This window comes from Dipteris shenzhenensis, chromosome 8 (genome assembly GCF_047967505.1).
Source record: "Dipteris shenzhenensis isolate YYH24624 ecotype China chromosome 8, Dip_SZ_1.0, whole genome shotgun sequence".
NCBI classification, from domain to species: domain Eukaryota; kingdom Viridiplantae; phylum Streptophyta; class Polypodiopsida; order Gleicheniales; family Dipteridaceae; genus Dipteris; species Dipteris shenzhenensis.
Window position 1 is genome coordinate 41,608,968 of NC_141603.1, and position 21,405 is coordinate 41,630,372.

Here is a 21,405-nt window from a genome sequence, read left to right on the forward strand (position 1 = left end):
GCAGGGAGGGACGCAGGGTCTGCCACAGCCACACGGACTCTGGGAGCTCTTGCCGCAGCAACCGCGTCGACGAAAGTGTCATGCATCACCCAGCCAAAGTGGGAACCCAGGTCCCTGACTATCGGCCGCAACTCAGCAGCAAGGCCTGGAAAAACTAGCGTCACTGGGTGGCGAGGTATGCGGAAACGAGCATCAAAGTCCGCTGCGCTGAATCCTCGGTACCAAGGGACTATCATGATGATCTTTCCATCCACAGATGTGGGGGAACCAGCAATCAGGTTGCTCGTAGCTTTCGCAGTGGAGAGTTTAAGCGAGAAGATGCCCCTTCCCATAAGGGCCACCTCCTCGATGTGGCTGTCCTCTAGCATAAGAGTGGATTGAAGCCAATCCCTGATGGCTGTTCTGGAGGGAGAGTGTCCAATGACTCTGCCATAGACTGAAGTGAGGGCAAAGTCATTGGCAACCTGTTGTACCCGAGACGACTGTTGCTCTGTCAAGATCACGCGGTAGGCATCTGGAGAGGGAGGGTCCAGCTGGGCCTCCGGTTCCGGGCAGGGAGCCGCCATACCGCCAAGACAAACTGCGAGACCTCCGATGAGGAAGAGGCTGCCACCAAAAAGGGGGGGGGAGATAGATGAGGGATGGAGCCTGGGTGTGACGGAGGAGGATAAGGCGAGGCGAAGCGAGGCGGGGCGGAGGAAGAGGAGGCGATGGCGGGGTGAGGCAAGGCGGCGGGTAAAGGTGGGAGGTCGAAGGCGAGGGCGGAGGTCGGGGCGAGGGCGGAGGTCGAAGGCGAGGGCGGAGGTCGGAGGTCGAAGGCGAGGGCGAAGGGCGGCGGCGGAGGTGAGGGCGGAGGGCGGAGGCGAGGCGTGGTGGCGAGGGGCGAGGGGCGAGGCGAGGGCGTGGTGGCGAAGGCAGGGCGAGGGGCGCGAGGCGAGGGCGAGGGGCACAAGGCGAGGGCGAGGGGCGAGGGCGAGGGGCGAGGGGCACGAGGCGCGAGGCGAGGGCGTAGGTGAGGCGGAGGAAGGTAAGGAGGTAGAGGCTACGGAGAGGGGGAGGAGGGCTCGCAGGAGCGTACTATTCCTGAATGAGTGAGTCACACATATATCATCTTAACCATCATGGCAAGATTTTTATAGTAGCGAAGATTCCCTCCCCTTGTTTGTTAGTAAATGTATTTAACCATTTTTCCATCTCATTTCCGAGCTTTGCCTTCCGTTCTTTAAGGCCTTTGTGATTTGTTTGCTAAAAAATAAACCTAGATTATGTGGCTGAACATTAGGAAGCATAATGAATTTGTGATTAACCTTGTGTAACATGCAACGGTAATCTGATCGTGTAATCATAGCAAGACCTTTAAACCTATAGCTAGGAATTAGCGTAATGCACCATAGAGAGAGAAAGGAGATGAGGGTAGAGAGAGAATGGAGTCGACGACCGATTGGGTCCCTGTACCCATTGAGGGTCCCCTCCCCCAATCAGGGGAGAATTTGCTTTATACTTGGACAGTTGAAAGATACAAATAACTCTCTTCGAGAGAGCACGGAAACACGCTTCTAAAGAGTACATTGTGCACACGTATTGTAGACCCAAATACCACCTCCAAAGTACCTCGATGACCACCGGTGAGGGCGTCATGGAAGTAACTGCCGTTTGTCTTTGAGTACACATAATCTTTTCTTATAGAAAAGCCAACCGTCCTCTACTGAGTAATGGCCTGGAGCAAGAGTTGTGGCTGTGTGCCAAACTCTGCTGAATCCGTGTACTGTGTCTTCATACTATCAAGATCCTTTCCATGGATTTCGAGCACGGTGGCCTTCTCATGGTCTGGATTGAATCTTTCTGACTTAGAGCGTCTGCAACGGGGTTGTTTTTGCCGGGGACGTACTCAATCATTCCCCCTAATTGCTGAAATATTTGGCTCCACCATTGCTGCCGATCACTCCATTGTGAACTAGGCATTGCCTGAAGTCACTTCAGGGCTTGGTGATTTGTCGTGACCGTGAAAGTCCGTCCGTAGAGGAAAGGCTTCCAATGTTTTAATGCTTGAATAACACCGAGGAGCTCTCTATCATAAATTGAATAGTTCTTTTCAGCATCGTTGAGCTTTCTACTGTAACATGCCTCGGGCCGATCCTCTTGCTGTAAAACTGCCCTGATGGCGACATTGCTTGCGTCTGTGATTACCAAAAATGGATCATCCCAAGAGGCGATCTTCATGATTGGTCTATAGTAGCTACCGTTACAAGTCATGGAAGGCTTGCAAAGCTTTGCCCGTTACTTGAATCCTCTGTCTGCGTGTATTGACCTCCTTGAATAAATTTGTAAGAGGGGCTACGTATGTTAAGAACCCATCCATATGCGTACAAACCCATAAAGGACCGGATCTCTTGAGTCGTCACGGGGACATCCCAATTGGTGATAGCTTGAATCTTTTCTGGATCTAATCGAGTCCCTTGAGAACTAATGATGTATCCCAGATACTGGATCTCCATCAGCCCAAAATTACTTTTCTTTGCGTTGAGGTATAGCTGATTATCGCGCAATAATTGTAGCACACATGGCACATCCTTAATATGTTGCTTTGATGTAGCGAAAAAGACAAGGATATCATCGAGGAAAATGAACATGCACTTTCCAATAGAATCTGCAAATACCGGAGACATCATCTTGTTGAATGTGGGTGGTGCATTCTTCAATCCAAATGGCATGACAACGAACTCGTAATGAGCTCGCTGTGAAGGTGTTCTGTCGCCAATCAGGCGTCGATACATCCGAATCCCAAGGATCATGTCGCACCCCATTAAAAGTGCCAGTATAAAGGCCTTCTGAACTGAAAAAGTAAAATGGATGGCGTTATGCATGATGTGTGCGCAAGCCGGGTGTGAACCTGTCCACTGCAAGCTCGTGAGGCACCAAAGTGCACCCCACTGTCTTGGCAAGCTGAAGGGAGACGACACCTTTTGAACTCCCCCTATCAAACAAGACAATGAACCAATGCCCGTGTTGAAAATGGGAAGAGGGTGAGAGACACTCAATCACAGGTTAGAGACAAGAGCTGAGGCACGATCTGATGTTAATAGATTGTGTAACCATAGCAAGTACATAGCCTCATTTATAGGCTGGGAAAGCCTTATCTTCCCACACAGACACCTCATAGATGAGGTCACACACAAGAGAATCTAGATCCTATAATCTAGGGGAGGAATCACACCTACCACATGAGGTGGCACGAGTGGCCTCAAGATTCTTCACACTCACACAAGTGTAGGACACTCCTAGGACTCTAGGACCACACACACTAGGACTCCGATAGTTCCAATAAACCCCCTTTCGGAGCTAGGGTGAGAAACTATGACATCATCCAGACTGTGCATCCCAGGCAATCTCAGAGGCTAACAACTGAGCATAATTCAGAGGTTGAACCAAGCACTCTCATGGCTTAGGTGTCAACGTGATCAGAGACTCAAATCTGAGCATGGATGCATGACCAACTCATAGGTCTAGGGAGTATACCAACATCCTGGAACTCGGCCAGGCCTGATAAAGGAAAGACATAACAACCCCCCTGTCTCCTAACTGGGTACATGGAAATAAGTGGAGCCTTTTATAAGACAAGGCACACAAAATGACAAATTATTACATCATTTTAGGGGGACTACCCAAGGCAGAGTACCTAACACACATGAGGAATATATAAAATATATATTCATTTTATGCATAGCAAGGGCAGAGAACCCGTATAAGCCCGAAGTAGCTGCTTGCTCAAGAGTGTGCACATTCCCCCGTATCGATGAAGTGTCAATGAAGCGCATGACGGGAATGCCCGGAAGATATGTCGATGTCGGCCATGGGAGCAGCTACATGGGATAATCAGCCCATGACTCTCAAAGTGACAGAGTGAGAGTCACCAAATGTCGGAGAAGAATCTCAAGTTTGAGCAATTAGGCCCAAGGGGGGGCAAAATTCCCAAATGAATGTACCAAATGGTGATGAAATTACACGAATTCGGCAAAATCCCCAAAAGATTTACATAGTAGAAGCTTCAATTATGCCAAAGGAAGACACAGGACAGAAAAGCCCTAAATTTTAGGGTTAGGGTTGCTGCAAAATTAGGGTTTGCAGAAAATTGGGGCTTTTCAAAATTTCCTAGAACATAGTGTTCTAGCAATACTAGGGAAGCTTCAGATCATAAAAGCCCCAACAAGTTCACCCAAAATGAGGCACAATTCTTGAAAATCGCAATTTAGGATTTTGGGCTCAGAAATGGGCTGGAACAAGCCGCTCTTCAGGTCGTCATGGAGCAGAAATGCTGGGCTTCAAGGTCGGTCTGAATCCCCTCCAAATGTGGCGGCGATTTTGACACGGGCAGCTGTGATTGAGTTGTGGCAGCTAAAAGATGACTCCCAGGCAGCAAGATACTTCATGGAAAGCTCAAGTTCGATCAGCCATTCTCGTGATGCCATTCTCTTCCAGAAACATATGCACCTCAGAAAACAAGCTGCGTAGAGAGGCAACGTACGTGCAGCATAGCTCCGAGTTCACAGCAGGGAAATGGACCGGGCAGTCAAGCTAAGCAAAGGTGGAACTGTTTGCTGAGGCGTGGGCAACACAGATCAGCACGGAAGCAACATAGGATGGTCTTCGATGTAGATTGAGGAAGCGTGAACTGCAAACCAGAAGAGCTGCGTTGACGTGCGAGTCGATGGCCACGGCCCTCACAAGGTCGTCAGTCGTCGGTACATGCGAGACGCCGCCAAATCATCGCAACGACACCTTCGCAGGGGCTGTCGCAGGTCATTGGGGAAGAATGCTGCTGCTGGAGATTGCGCAAATCAGGGGCGGAAGGAGGATAGCTGAGAGGCGGTAGTAGCAATGGGCAGAACTGAAGCGGCCATCTGGACAGCAACGTGGAGATGGTGGAAGAGTGGCCCAGCGGAGGAGAGAGGTAGTGGGTAGAGGAGTTAGCAGGAAAGAGGTAGCATCAGCGTGGGTAGGATTACTGCCGCGACTTCGGCATTCTTGAGGCTGATGGCGCAACAAACAACATCAACTCGATGAACAACATAGAGCTGCTCAATCTAAGAGGAATGCCATCAAGCAGGAGTTTCAAGGTGGCTCTGATACCAACTGTTGAAAATGGGGAGAGGGTGAGAGACACTCAATCACAGGTTAGAGACAAGAGCTGAGGCACGAACTGATGTTGATAGATTGTGTAGCAAGTACATAGCCTCATTTATAGGCTGGGCAAGCCTTATCTTCCCACACAGACACCTCATAGATGAGGTCACACACAAGAGAATCTAGATCCTATAATCTAGGGGAGGAATCACGCCTACCACATGAGGTGGCACTAGTGGCCTCAAGACTCTTCACACTTACACAACTGTAGGACACTCCTAGGACTCTAGGACCACACACACTAGGACTCCGATAGTTCCAACAACCCTTTAACTGTGCCATACGCTCGAATAAGAGCCTTCTTTTGGTCTGAGAGGTCGCACTCCGTCTTACTTTGAAAGACTACAGAGGGAACGGCGTTAAAAGAAGGCAAGACTACATTCATAGTAGAGACTGGTGGCGGGGTGGAGGAGGCAATACATTGGCGACGGATGAAGTAGGCGCTTTCGCAGCCTTTTCGGCAAGCCACTTAGGATAATCCTTCCTGTTGTGTCCAACATTATCCTTCCTGTTGTGTCCAACAATGTGGTGGCAATGAAAGCAACGATGTTCTTGGTGGTACTGCTTCTGTTCGTTGGGCTGTAGATAGCCTCTCGTAATGCCTACTTTAGTCTTCTCATCTGGAGTCATCTTGGGCTTGGACTCCTTCTGACCAAAAGACTGGCCGTCTTTCTTTTGGCACTAGTTGTCCTTTTGATGATCCTTACCCACTGTGTTGGTTGACTGTTGCGGGGCTTTGGAATCCTTCTGGACTTGCTTGGGCTTTCCCCCGTCCAGCATCATTTCTTGATTTTGGGCAAGAGTCAGCGCCCGCTCGTAATTGGGCGGGTCTAAGTTTCGGATGGGAAAATGGATGAGTTGTCCAGCATCATTTCTTGATTTTGGGCAAGAGTCAGCGCCCGCTCGTAATTGGGCAGGTCGAAGTTTCGGATGGGAAAATGGATGAGTCCAATCCTCAAATAATTGCTTCATCTTATCGCTTTCAGACATGCCCAAGTGCTGATGCTAGTGTGATGACCTTGTTACTGTAAGATAACACCGGCAAACCATTTTGGGAGAAATGAGAAAAACTCATCCTCTAGATTAAGCATATACTACGGGTGTAGAAAATGGACTTTGAGATCGATAACAAATGTTGCTCAAACGAAATTCGTCTTAAAAGTTGTTGGGTTAATATGTTTACTAGCCCAATGTTGCCACCAGGTAACCGCCTCACCGGTAAATGAGGGCTGCTAGGTGGACTTTATCTTGCTCATCTTGAATTCGCGCTAACAGAAAATGAGCGACGAACTGAAGGATATAATTGAATGGTCACACTTACCATCATGTGGACTGGATGAGTGGAGTGTGGTGGTTGACTGCTGTTGCGCGCAAATTGGCCTGCATAATGGCTAACATCTGTTTGTGTAGGAGAAGCATCGCCTCTCGGTCTAGTTTTTGTTGCCTCTCTGCCTGGGCCAGCTCTGCGCGTTGCAGTGCCTCCTCATTTTCGCATTCCTCACGCATCAACAAGAGCAATTTTTCAAAATCTGTGGTTCCTCTTTCTTTCAGCGGCTTTTCTGCCTCTTTTTCTTCAAGACGTCGTTTCGTCTGGTCCAGCTGTCTTCTGCTTTCTTCTAGCTGTTTTGTATGTTCTTCAAGTTACTGTAGGAGGACCTGATTCTGCTCTAGAAGATTCGCCATCATTTCTTGAGCACTAGGTGGAAGCATATCTTTTTGGTTGTCTTTCTTCTCTTCATAGTGTTTAAACCTGATGTCTTTCCCCGAACCTATCACGGTGCTTGATTGTGTGTCCTTTTCGGATCTCAACACAACTATACACTCGTGGTAGTCAAGCTGGATACAGACCGAATCTCTGATACATGCAACGGTAATTTGTTCATGTAATCATAGCAAGACCTTTTTTAAACTTTTAGCGAGGAATTAGCATTATGCACCATAGAGAGAGAAAGGAGATGAGGGTAGAGAGAGAATGGAGTCAATAGGGGAGAATTTGCTTTATACTTGGAGAATTGAAAGATACAAATAACACTCTTCGAGAGAGCACAGAAACATGCCTCTAGAGAAAACACTTTGCACCCTATTGCAGACCGAAAGACTTGAGAGGCAACACCAACCAATACCGAGACCTTGATGCTGTCCACACTGACGACGTAGGGCGCTTCGCAAGTGAAGGAAGAGGCTTGCGCTGTCCATTGGGATGCAGGGTTATTGCGTGAGTGAGAGAGTGAAAGCTAGGAGTAATAGATTCTAAAAGAGAGCTGAGAGATGACTGAAATATAGAGCTGAGAAGTGAGCTGTGCGAAACTGTAAATAGAACTGTAAAGAGCTGCTGAAACAGTACCGAAACCTTACTCTGTTTGTTGGTCCGAATCCCCGACTGTTGGACCTTCTAGGATGGCTAAACTGAGGCCAAGAGCTGAGCCTGAGAGGCCAAACTCTGGAAGTGTCAAGGCTGCACTAGGGGGCTGGAGAGGAGCTTGTAGGAGTGCTGAAGGCTGGGAGGCTGAGTCAGGAATGAGGGCATGGAGGCCCCCTATTTATAGGGGTTGGAGGGTTGAGTTAACCTACCCAAACTGTCTGACTTTTCAGTCGGCTGTTTCGGGCTGGTTGGTTGGGCCCTTGGCCCCATAAAAGGTAGCCTAGGGAGGGGTGCATGGCAGCCCTTCCCCAGCCCCTTCATCTTCATATTTTCCCGCCTTGAGGGGGCCCAGACGGGCTCCTATCCTAGGCTGGACCTAGACCTATCTCTAATCCCAAGATGGGAAACACTACCCTACTGTTCTCCAATGGGTACCAGTGAACAAAGACTGATCTTCTGACTTGACATAAGGTTGAGAGATTTACCTACGTAGCTTGTGTTTGATTGTCCCTAGACAAGGGCTCACAAAGGGGTCACAGCATACGACAATTAGGGAACTATAACGCACTTGTCGATGTTGCCAGTGTGTCACATTGCACCCAAGAGCAGGGGTGCATGTGACACCTTACCATCGGGTTTCACAGTTCTCAATGGTCTTAAACGTAACCTCCTTTGAGAATGCAGCTTGGTGTTACTTATATCCATGCAAGCGTATCATTCGTCTAAGATGCCTTCCATTTTTGGAAATCCTTCCATCAATCTAGTCTCCTGCATGTGTGAGAGGTGCTGCAGTTGATGTGCGAAAAACTCTCATTCTTGAATGTTCTTCCTCATTCTAGACTAGAAAGTGTGATTTTGTAAAGGTGTCTTATGCTTTGTCCTATATTCTTCACCCTCTTACAGTTACGTTTCTTGTCCTTTGACCTAAGGATGACTTCTTGATTGTCGATCTTGTGTCTCTTCTGAGATCCTTGGAAAGGCTTTAAACATACATGACATTAGAGTCTATCTTTTCTTCACCTGCGTTGATAGAAGGCATTGGTGACATGTGGACTAATCGAGGACTTAGTGTCACATGGTAAGAGGAATGTTGCTAATCCCTTGGATTGGACTCTCCCTGTAGTTTTTATTGGGGTTTGGACGATCTCTTCTTGTAGGACATGTGTCTAGATCCACCTTGGCCTATGATCCACCTGTTTACAAATAAAAATAAAAAATGGCAAGCTATGAGAGCCTCATAATGGTCTACCTTGAGAAAGGTATTTTCACACAGATCCATGTTTGGTTGTCTTTTTTTATTCTTTTTCAAGCTTGTCGTCGTCTTTTTTTTAATCTGCATTATTATTTTTGTAGTATTCTGCAAAATAGCGTGGCTTGTTGCAATGCAAGAACTACTTCGTCTCATTGTTATTACTTTACCTTGTGTGGTGCAAGGAAGGAATTCTCTACTTTTGTGTCGTACATCTTCTCTCGTTGTTTCTTGTAATTTCCATGGTGCCCATCTTGTCGAAAGTGATGGGCCTTGATCATTTTGCATTTATCTTGTCACTTTCAAATCCTCTAAAGTTTCGCGGAAGCATGCTTAGTAGCAACATACTTGGCCCCAAGTAAAGTCCCGCTGCGCATCCTTTGAGTTTGAGCCGCAATGTGAAGGGCCCTTGCCATATCGCTTGAGTTGTGGGGCAGCTTCAAATAGTACAGTATTGTGTTGAGATTTTTCTTGGCACAGTGGTGGCACCTCCCAACCACTCACATTTGCTCCAACCATGGGCCAATGGGACAGTCCCCTGTCGGGCACTATCCATAAGAAATATGTAATCTTCTATGGACGGAGGCTAGTCTATTGGCAGGGCAAGAATCTTGTAATGACCTCATGGGGCACTTACTACTATACCCAATGCCGCTCTCTCTCGAAGTCTAGGTGGCCACATCCAATTGTAGACGTCGGCCAATACACAAACTGAGAAGAAGGGCACCTCTGTAATCCTCTTTGAGTGCCCTGCTCTAGAAGGTGAAAACCAATCACCGGGGTTGCACTTACCTCTCGAAGGAGACACCCTTCCACACTAGATCTGCCACCGAGTTTGGTCCCTCCCCAAGGTCATTGCTATTGGGTCAATAGTCCATCTCTTGCTCAGTCGACCCACAACCCTAATCCGCTACCACTCAAGTATATGGAGGAACCAATCCAACCCTAGGTCCCTTTGCCTCTGCCTGAAGTTGATGTCAAAACTGTGCTTATGCGAAAGCATGTTTTTGAGGATTTATTTGATTAAATCAGGAAATTTATAACCATAAAGAGGTACTGCCACCTGTCATTCATCTCACAGTCTTAACGCTGGAAAATAATTGAAAAAATGTAACGTAGAAAAAGCAAGGTGGTGGAGGGTGCAAACGCCCCCCTTCTTCCAGCCCCCGCCCCCCTTTTCGCTCTCACCTCCTCTGCCTCCTTCCGCTGCAGTGAGGCCTAGGGCCACCCTCACCACTTGTCCCCCTCATCAGTATTGCTCACTTAAGTTGCGCAACTCTATAATATGATACTTGAGGATGCTGTTGTGGTAACCGGAGAGGGGTGTGTGTTTGTGTGTGTGTATGTGTGGGTTATTCTGGTTTCTATATATATACCCTTTATTGAGGAAGGTGGGTTTGATGATTGATGTAGAATGCTCAATGGCCTGATTTATCACAGTCCGTACTGAGATTTTGCATGAGATCTTCCAGTCTTGGTTATTTGTTTTTTAATGGATCTTGATAAAGTGGAATAAGTGAATCATAATGCAACTTGTGCACCCAATTTATATCAAATCTACCTTTTATTCAAAAGCGAGTTCAGGTCATGAAAGCTCGATTCTGTAACCGAATTCAATAAAAAGAATTTTAGTACTGAATCAGTTCCCCTAATGATTCTCTCCGTGCGACAGAGGCTTGCTTCTCAACTTGAGAATGAACCAAATCTGACTGATGTGGCTGCTCGAGGGGAGATTCAGTCATCAGCACTGCGGGATGGGGTACTCATGCAGCATCTGGGTGCTTTGCTCCTAGAGCTTGGTCGAGCAACTTTGACGTTGCGAATGGGATCATCTCCTGTATGGATTCTTGGACAAAAATTTTATCACCACATTTCAGTTAGATGCTATAGCATGGGTTAATCACATTGGGAATTCGATTGCCTTGCAGGGGGAGTCTGCAGTGAATGCTGGGCCTGCTGTGTTCATCTCTCCAGCTGGACCCAATCCTATGATGGTTCAGGTACATGATCTGGTTGTGAATTGATGTTTGAGCTGTTTTGCATTATCAGTGCTTCAATATTCACTCCTCTTTTGTTGCTTGTTTCCTGTGGTGGTGCAGCCGCTTCCTTTTCAGCCTGGCACTGGAATTGGTACTTTAATGGGTGGAACACAACAAAATATAGGAGCAGTGGGCCCTTCTTTGGGTCCTAATGAAGTACCACGCAGCATTAATATACACATTCATGCAAGTGATTCAGGGCTTGCTGGAGTTCCATCTCAAGTTTCCTTACAGAACCAAGGTGGTGTCTCCAGTAGTGAAAGAGTCTCCATTCCCACTCAGGTTTCCAATTCTGTTGCATCTATCCCTATTCAGGCTTCCACCACTGCAAGCGGAAGCAATGTCCCTTTAATGCAGAGCATTCCGATGTCCTTGCAAGGCAGCGTGGGTCAATCTTCTAGTGAGCAAGCTGGAGTTAGAGTGGTGCCCATGAGGACTGTAGTTGCAGCTATGCCATCAACCCTTCATAATAGACCTCCAAGTGACGCTGCTGGATCCTCTCTCGGTGTCTTTTATCCACTTCTTGCAAGGTTTCAGCAGCTGAATTCTGCACAATTTTCACAGCAAGCCGGTGCAACTTCCATCAACGGAGTTCCATCAGGTGCTTCTGTAGTGCAGCCTGTAACTAGCATGACACAACCACCAGCAAATTATGTTCCACCAACAGTACGAGCACAAGTCCAGGTGCAAGCTTGGGTGCCTTCAGATGGGCAAGCAGCTGAAGGGCAGGGGGGATCAAGACCCTTGAGTAGTGAAGGAAACTTGCAAATTCCATTCACATCTTCTCCTGAGACTTCTTCATTGACTTTCCAATACCAGCAGTTACAGAACGCTGGGACAGGTAAAAGATTTCAACTTTCTTGCAAGCATGTATTTTGGTTAGGATAACAGCTCTTTGAATCCAAATTGTCATTTGGTCTTGGTCGAATATGGTACGGACTCTATAGAGGTGCGGTATAGCCATACACCACTGTCTCACAGTTTCTGGGCCTGTAACAGCAGGGCGGGCCCCAGCTGCTGGTGCCGGTCTCTCTGCAGATGGTCAGCAGGTTAGTATGCCTTTTGGTATTTATGTAGCTACTCTTGTTATGCCTATTTTTTCAAGTAGTAGAAGTAATCTTCATAGTGACACACTGGTTGATATCTAGTGGTGTGCATCTTGCTTTGATACTTGCAAGAAATAAAGCAGTTGGTGGACAGATCAATTCGATTTGGTTTGTTCATAAATATAGTTTCCCAAAATGATGTTCTTTATAAATATATTGGCTTTATTTTCAATGTCCCAGACTGTGGTGCCAAATGATTCTGCTCCACAGGTTGCTGTAAGTAGTGCAAGCGATATACAGCAGCAGGAGCATGTAGGTGAAGGGCAAGCCTGCAACCCGACTGAGTTAGGTGAGAGAGTGCAGGCCTCACCTCTTCACAGTGGGGAAAATGATGCAATGGCAGCAACAAGTTCTCGAAGCACATATGATACATTGGGACTTAAAGATAATGAAGTGGCTGATGCTCCTGTAGGTCTTGGTCTTAGAGGCTTGCAGCCGTTGCCGTCACGGGTAAACCTTTGCTTGTTTTCTTTGGGTTTTTTGATAATGTAGGCTCTCCAATCTTTATAAACGGGAAGCATTCTCAGTACATGGATACACTCACTACTAGGAGATGGACTTTTAGTTGTAACATGCTACCTTTATGCAGACCCAAAAGAAGTCCTATAAACAGCAGCATATGCAGCAGGCTGTAGATGGTGTTAACCAGTATGGTCAGAATCAAAGTACGTCTTCTCGACAACAAGGAGAAGATTCTGTGGCATTATCAAACAGAGGGCAGAACAATATGCAAGGATTTTTGTCATCACTAGCTCCGAGATCAGAAGAGACGGGTGCTGTTGGAACTGGCTCTAGTCCTGTTCCAGCAGGGATGTCTCAGCTACTGAATTCTGTTATGAATCATGGGCGATCAGCAGGTGGGATTGGAAATAATGGTGATATTGGAAACTTAATATCTCAGATCATGGCAAATTCAGCAGGGGCCAATTCTTCAGCGACATCCACAGCAAGGGACTCTGAGCAAGGTGTTACTCTTCCGTCAGGTGCATTGGGTAATCTGATGGGTCAAGTAATGCAGAGCCCCTTTATGGCCAATGTTCTTCAGCAGGTTGTGGAGCAGGTGGGAGAAGAGCCACAAGATTTCTCAGATATGCTGTCCCATAGTTCAAGCAATCAAGGTGGCCTGAACTTTTCTGCAATTCTGCAACAGATGATGCCAATTGTTAGTCAAGCTCTTGGCAGAGTGAGTGCTTCTAGTTCAGACCAGGCTTCAAGTCTGCCCCAGAGCACAGGTAGTAGATTGCGGAGTAATATAGGGGTTATGAATGGCACAGAGCAGGTGAGGGAAGGGGCACGTGGTTTTGAGGTTGCAATGTCTGAAGGGATGGATGCCCAAGGTGGCTCAAATCTAGCAGCGATGTTGCAACAAATGATGCCCATTGTTGCTCAGACCCTTGGTCGAGCAATAGGGGCTGCCCCTGAGCAGGCTTCAAACTTTCATCGCGATCTACAGATCAGATCAAGGGAGGGCGTTGCAGTGGTGGGGGGTGCAGGTCCAGCTATCAGATCCGGGGAGAATGGCACAGGGCCTGTGAGGGAAGAGGCACATACTTTTGGGAACACACTGTCTGAAGGGCTACATGGCCAAGGTGGCTCAACTCTGGCAGCAATGTTGCAACAAATGATGCCTGTTGTTGCTCAAGCAGCTAGGGGGGGTAGCCTTGAGCAGGCTTCAGACATCCATCATGATCTACCTGAGGAGGAGGTTGGAGCCGAGGAAGATGCAGGTCCTGCTAATGGCCAAGGGCCACTGATTCATCCCACAATGCAGGTACTGTCTCTGACATTTGTCAGGTCTTCGAGGTATTAGTATTTTCATTCTGTATGATGTCTTTATTTGTTCTTGTTGTAGTTGGGTGTCCAATCATACTCCTGCCTTTTTTTGTATTGGGAAGGACCGTTAACCATAAAAGAACAGATTCTGAACTCTAGGGTTGATTGACTGCTATTGTGAGTCTGTCTTTATTGACCCTTCTGTCCTTTTTATGCCAAACAAAGCTAAAGATTGGTACTGTGAATGTAGAAGGTCAGAGATCCTATGTATTTTTGTTTCAATATATATCTTGAAATTTTGGTAGCAAAAAATGTCATCCGTACAGGATTATGGGCAGGCATCCTTTTACTCTCTTTGTTTAAGTCTCATTTGATTAAAAATCCTTGGATGTGAAAGAGGAAATGTGATTTGTGTCAAGGGACCCTCATGTGGTTAACTCTGTTTCTTGATATGGTTCAATCCTATATGATGACATTAGGAGCCATTGTAATAATCTTTGATATTGTCATTTATTGTGTTAATCTCACTTCTGCTACCTTTATTGAATAAAGAGGTTTTGATTATCTTATGAAGATTCGATCTATGTCAATCATTGGGACCTATATTTAAGGAAAGCTGCTAACCTTTAGTTACAGGATGAATCACCTCAGTGTAGTGAAACAATATCAACTAGTTCCGAGCAGCAACAATCAACACAGTTGCAGAGACCTGCAAGTGAGGTATACTCGGGAGGTGCACATGTTGCTAAACGCCAAAAGGTAAATTTGGCTACACCAACTCTCAGAATTTGATATCATGACATCGATGTAGTGAATTTATTAATTAGTTGATAGAACACGCTAAAATGTCCTGCATTTTAGATTCACAGAGTGCTATGTTTTTTATATAAATTGGGATGTTGCTATGCTTTGGCATGACCAGACACAATGATATACATTGATGGACATCGCAACCAAGATTACTAGGTGATGGAAGGCTGAAATTTTCTGGTCGTTTGGATCAGATTGATTTGGAGAGGGCTGTTCAGAAGCTCGAGCAGGATAAATCATTTGAAGAGGTTCTTAGACTTATAGCAGAAAGTGCAAGCACATTGATGGCAATGACAGACAGTCCTGGAGCAGACGCATCTGATTTGGCAGAGTACCTGTCCCAGGATGAAGGTCTTGTTAATGTAAGTTGTGCAATACAGTTGTTTTCGTTTGGATTTTTGGTATATAGAGTTCATATCATAATTGCTAATGGCAAATGCATTGCAGGATTATATGGCCTTGTTGCTACAGGATCTTACCACTCGAGTTTCAGATCCTTGAATTGGAGATGCTCGACTCTTGAACATAAGCCTTGCATTGTGACTAACGAACATATTGTATTATTGCAGACTCTTTGTATTAATCCATTTACAACTGTACGCCTTGTTCCTGGAGTGCCAGAACCTTTTTTGTGCAATGTATTTAATATGATGAAGTAGATGTTATGTTCTGAACAATTGAAGCAGTTGATGTATTCTTCTAAAACAGAGCCTTTAAAATCACCGAAAGTGTTTAATATTGCACAAGCATGTGGAATTATAGAAATTTGGTTGTAACCACTATAACCGTCCATGAATGATTTACAATTCATCACCTACAACTTGATCTAATATCCCATTTGTGAAGGGTATGGGAATCACATTTCAAATTATTTAGGTATTTAGCTTCCCATTGGTGGGGAAATTCAATGTAAAAGGTGTACTGTGTGTCTCGTGCGAACAAATCCCTTGTAAGGAAATTGTGCTTAGTATAGAAACTAGCTTGTTGGGTGTGGTGAAGTTTGAAATAGTGATTGGGTGAGAGTAATAATGTGATAGATATGGATAGGGATATGTGTGTTGTGCGCAGTGATGTAGATGTGAAGTAATGACGTGTGCTATGCCTCTGCTAAGTTTGTAAGAGGCATGTTGATAATTCGAAAGATGAGCTTGGACAGGATGTGGCCTCTTGTGTGCATTTGAGTTGGTTTGTTCTTGTTTATTCTTTCTTTCAATTTCACTTATCAACCAGTGCTGCCCACCATCTTGATTCTCATATTGTCTAAGGGTGCTTCTCTTCCTTTACGGTATCCTCAGAGTGATGGCTGGTAGTCCATGGGCAATGCTGATGTCGTTGCATTCTTGTGAGCCAGCTTGCTACTCAGAATGTTCACACCACCCAGTCCAGCCAACGTAGCTCCACGCGTAGCTCAGTTAGTGTTCTGCGGCTCAACATTTGGCAGAGATGAGTAATCCTCACATCTGTGCAGGTTAGATAATGCTTTACAAAACAATTTCTTGAGAGAGTATTGTAGATTGACAGGTTTAGTATAAGCTATATAGTGGCAGCTCGGAGCATAAGGCCATAGTGGCAGCTCAATGTTCTCATATGCAAAGTATTCACACTCAGCTTATCTTTAGCATTATCGACATGAGCCCGGCTTTACAGAGGCAGAACCCCTCATTGCTTAGATCCATTGTTTCCATCACACATATCCCAATCCATATCTATCAGAGTATCACTTTGATCCAATCACTATCTCGCACACTGCTATTTTCTATACTAAAGCACACTTGCTTTATAAGGGATTGTTCCCAAGATATACATAAGTACATAATACTCCTTTCACATTGAATGTCGTCCACAAACCCTCCTTTGAAGGAGAGCAGTGATGAAATATGGATGGCCTATACAAGCGTAAACTGGAACTCTTGCTCAAGAGTGATCAAAGCCTTCAAAATGTCATGCCATAGGTCTCCGATAGAATCCTGGTGAGGGTAACGAAGAAGTGGTTGCAAAAGCAAAACTAGAAGCCTAGTCAAAATCCCACTAGCACCACACACAAAAATAGCAATGGAACATCCTCGAGACGATTGCCAACTGTTGATGAATGGAGCAAGAAATAAGAGCCAGCAAAATTGGTAAAGGCACAAGAGTTGAAAAACTAAAGAGAACTAGAGCAAAGAGATGAAACTTTGCTTACAAAAAAATAGCAATGGAACAACATTCTCAAGACGATTGCTAACTGTTGATGAATGGAGCAAGAAATAAGAGCCAGCAAAATTGGTAAAGGCATAAGAGTCGAAACACTAAAGAGAACTAGAGCAAAGAGATGCAGCTTGCTTTTTTCCATTTTTCGAGAAGCGGGGAGAGCTGCAACAAGAGAGTGCCATTGAAGCAATTTGATTAACAAGATTGTTGGATTGGGCTGCAAGGTGTGTTGATGCTTGAACTCCTCAGGATGCTCTTCCTAAGCGCTTATACCTACAAAGTGCTCAACAAAAATCCAAACAAAAAATTCGAGAATCCAGGGCACTTCCAAGCCAATTCTCTGTAGAGATGTTGAGAACCTTTTCAGTTATGATTTTATCAATAGACATTTTTTAGTATGATAGGTAAGATCTCCCTCCTCAACTTTCATCAGCTAGATGGCTAGCTAGAGGGATCCATTGTGAGCTAGAGGGACCCATTGGTGAGGAGCTAGGTGGGTTGTGTCGAGAGGGATCCATGCAAGAAGTTCAAGATGGTTGAGTGCAAGGGAGCTTGTAAGAGCATAAGGTCAAGAGCTACAAGAGAATGTGCAAGGGAGTGTTGTCAATTTAAGAATATATGGACAATGAAAATTGGCTTGCATACACCACTAAGCTTCCATTCGGAGTAGTCAATAAACTAGATGTAAGTATATAGCTCATTTTAAGAATGTAATGACTCTTTTAGAATATTATATTTTTGAGTGTTTAATATTTTCTGTGCATTACGATAACCATCTGGCTTGAATGCAGAGTATATAGAGCTAGTTGTTAATTATTAGTCATCACTGAGACTTAATTTGGTCGCCCAACCATTATGTTCAATGAAGCCATCTGGCTAGCATGCATTAGACGCAAGGGTGCTTGAATTAAGTATGTGAAAGAGTTGCATCAATTTAAAATATAATGTCAATTTGAACTACAGTCATGATGACAATCATCAGGCTTGCATCCACCATCGAGCTTACAATTAATTACTAGTCATCGACACTACCTAGCTAACTGGCATGCATTGGATGCATAATTATATTGAGATGCCACTGTGTTGACATGTGATTGATTTGGCCAACTTGAATTTAGATACTGGGGTACGAGCACGTTAACGTGCTACACTTTTAAAGGTTTTTAGCATGTACCAAATAGCATATCTCACTAGCAATTGTAGAAGAAAATATTTTGGCTTTGAAATTAGAAATTATAATCATGGAAGCACATGCACATACAAAGTAAAATCATGCAAACATTGTAGTCTGTGCATGCATGCCTTATCCGATTTGAGGTTACTGTACAACAGCTTTCAGTTTCAAGACAATGAAGCCTATGGTCAATTTTCATCCTCCATATATTCTTAAATTGGCATGCATGCCTTATCCAATTTGCAAACAAGCGTGGAGTCATGAAGCCCATGGGTTCTGCCAGCAGAGGGGAGTGGGGGAGGTGGGGGGAGATGATGTCTGCGCCTGAATGTCACATGAAAGAAAGCTCAGATACTCAGAGAGACTTTGGCTCATCACCCCCACGGAAAAGGTTGAGATCTAGTGACATCAAGCGTCTAGAGCATGCAGCAAGAACAAACAAGGTTCCGACTCAAAGAGTTGACTCTTGCTCTTCTCTACTAGGAGAAAGAGAGCACACCAAACAACGTGCAAGAACAACTGACTCTGGCTCTTCTCCAATATGAAAAAGGGTGAAATTTGACTCTCCTTTGGAGACATGCATGAGGTCTCCTTCAGGGAAGGGAAGGAGCTCTTTAGCAGGCTCTGGGAGGATGTGTGTGTCCATTCCCATCTTTTAACTCACCTTTGATAATTTCTCATGTTGCATGTATGCAAGCCGACAGAAACCTCCCAAGGTGGTTTATCCGACGCAGCGCAAATTTTGTCATATAGTGGACAGATTCAATATAGAATATGGCCTCGCCACGAAAGGTTCTAATCCTAAACATTTGAAGTGGGAGAAGTTGACTGATTTTGAGTGGTTGAGCGTTTTTGGTTATGCGAAGGATCCCAGTCAGTATTCCATCAAAAGTAGCAGTATCCGAAGGGAGGTGTATGAGCAGGTCATGTTGTTTCATCACAAAGTCTACCATAAGAGCCCTCCCACAAACATGGAGATCACTGTAGCATTTGCAAAGGGATATGTGAAGGAGTTTGGCCCTGCAGCGTTTTTGAATGGGTTGGCCATGCATTTTAACTGGGCAGCGTTCACTGTTCACTATTTGGAACACCTACGAGACAAGGGATACTATGACAACCATTTCAAGAGATGGAGGATACGTAATGAGGACTTGCTAGCAACAAAAAGGTTGCTTGAGGACCTAGTGGGCGATGAGGAGTCTGTATCATCGAATGGCACGGCTATCACCACAACAAATACTACGAAAGCCACAACCCCCTCTTATGAATCACCTCATGAACCATTCCAGTGGAAGGGAGTTGGTCTCCAATGCCCCAACCATCATTTGTCCACCCTAATGAAGGCGCGGGAGGAGCTCATAATTGCACAACATGAATTAGAGGTTGCAAAGATAGCAAAGGCTAGCAATGATAGGGTGAGCTGAGCTATCACGACGCTAAAAAAGAGGCTGAATGAAGCACATGAAGAATTGAGCTCCCTACCACAACGAATGTCGATGTTGTGTTGACAAGAGGCAAATTGTGCTTGAGATGGTCATTTACACTATAAAAACTACTCTTGAAACACTTGGGGACTCCAAGACGGAGGATCTTCAATTAGAGGACAACAATGTTACCATGCTTTAGGTTATTGCTAGAGACTTTATATTTGCATAAAATAGCAGCACTTTAGGTTTATTAGATGCACAATTAATATTGTTGTCTCTTTTTTTAAATAGATTGATGTGGAGTTGAAGGAAAGAGAAGTCAAGAAACGTGACCCTCAGTTGGAGCTGGTGTTGCAGATGGAGAGAAAGGTCCAATCATCAGACCCAAGCATCGGCACTTCCCTGTATAATTTGGCTATGGGCAAAGTTGCAGCATCTACAGGAGGCCTTGTGCAGAAAGAATCTGTGGTAGTTGTAGCAGAAGGGTTGCACCATAGTGGATGCGATGGTTGTGGCTTGTCACTTGAGGTTGATCAGCATGTTGCCATGGTCATGCTGCCTTGTAGGCATATGTATCACTTTCTATGCTTTGTGACTGCTTGCTTGAGGGATTGCATGCAGGGTTTCAAGTTGCGGGCAAACGATAACCTCTAAAGCTGGTTTAAGGATGGCAATCAAAGGGTTTTTAAAAGATCAAACAATGGTGAGTTATTGTAATCACCACACTAGCAATCTGATATGCTATGATTTGGGTGCTCATCTTTGTACTACATGGTTTGAATATGAGAAGTTAGCTATTTCTAGGATGCTTACTAATACTATGCTAACTTACCTAGAACTCTTACAAATATTGTATGGTAACTAGCTTCATTGGTATAATTCTTCTATGATATCTTGCTCTAGATTATGCTAACTAGCAGCACATTATGCGTAGCTGCATTGCTAACTAGCAATGTAATTTATTTTTGCTAACATTGTACACTAACTAGCACTTGTTAGTATGCTAACTAGTAGTATAGAATGCCAACTAGCACTTGTAGTATGTTAACTAGCATTGTAGCATGTTAACTAGCATTATTAGTATGCTAACTAGCATTGTACTATTATAATTGACATTATTAATTACATGCTAATCAACACTAAAGTATGCTAACTAGCACTATAATATGCTAACAAGCACTGACCTATAACACATGGCAATCCATGTCTGTTGACGAGCATCATTATAACACACAGCTAATTAGCACTGTAGTATGCTTACTTGCATTGTAGTATTTTAAGTAGCATTATTAACTACATATAACCAGCAGTGTAGTGTGCTAGCTAGCACTGATGCTAGTTAGCACTCTTAGAAATATAGACTGCTAGGTAGCACTCTTAGAAATATAGACTAGTGCTAGTTAGCACTCTTAGAAATATAGATTCCTAGGTAGCTTCATCCTTATTTCCTCTATGCTAATTAGATTTGCCCTAGTTAGCATACTGTAGTGCTATTTAGCATGCTAATTTTGTTAGCATACTACAATGCTATTTGGCATGCTAATAAGCACCCCATCATGTATTGCTGCATTCATGCTAACTAGACTCGTGATATACTAACTAGCACTATGGTATGCCAGCTTGGAACAAGAGACCAAGAAATCGAGCTACATTGGCCAATCCATGAGGACCAAACACTCTTTATTGATTTATTTCTTTCGTGCTAGCTATCTATAGTATGTTAAGTTTGTTATTGTTACAATAGTATGCTAATTTGTTTCATATTTTTCTAGCTAACCCTCTGTACAGTGACTACAGGTGGTAGATCTGTCCCCGATGCTTTCGGTCCATGGACAAGTACGTTAACACAAAGCAATGTTGCAGACTCGTTGCAAATTGAGAAGCATGGCACACGAGGGAGTGCAAAAGGTAAATTGCCTAATGAACACGCTGGGGTGGGCAAGAGAAGTTGGGGTGTGGAGGAGAGAGAGAAAGCAGAGGATACCTTCTGTGCATCTAAACAAGTTATACTTGGCCTTCACAAGTGTTTGGATACTGAAGCGAAGACAATAGACACATGCAAGGATGAATTTGAAAATTACCTTGATGTGTCAT

General features: G+C 44.8%; 1 protein-coding gene across 8 annotated transcripts in view; it reads left to right on the forward strand.

The window, feature by feature from the left end:
* LOC147899515 (uncharacterized) overlaps positions 1 to 15,345 on the forward strand; it is a 124,089-nt gene extending 108,744 nt beyond the window's left edge. For 2 of the 8 annotated variants that reach the window (XM_087377875.1, XM_087377878.1), the window contains exons 10-18: positions 10,465 to 10,629; positions 10,721 to 10,792; positions 10,892 to 11,672; positions 11,831 to 11,880; positions 12,118 to 12,387; positions 12,527 to 13,708; positions 14,347 to 14,469; positions 14,715 to 14,882; positions 14,968 to 15,344. In XM_087377875.1, coding sequence (XP_087234001.1) covers positions 10,465 to 10,629; positions 10,721 to 10,792; positions 10,892 to 11,672; positions 11,831 to 11,880; positions 12,118 to 12,387; positions 12,527 to 13,708; positions 14,347 to 14,469; positions 14,715 to 14,882; positions 14,968 to 15,021 — 2,865 coding nt within the window. In that variant the 3' untranslated portion in view covers positions 15,022 to 15,344. Of the gene's footprint in view, positions 1 to 10,464; positions 10,630 to 10,720; positions 10,793 to 10,891; positions 11,673 to 11,830; positions 11,881 to 12,117; positions 12,388 to 12,526; positions 13,709 to 14,346; positions 14,470 to 14,632; positions 14,883 to 14,967 lie in introns of those variants that run through there. The other 6 variants (XM_087377877.1, XM_087377879.1, XM_087377876.1 and 3 more) reach the window with 6 other exon arrangements.
* Positions 15,346 to 21,405: the final 6,060 nt, after the last annotated feature.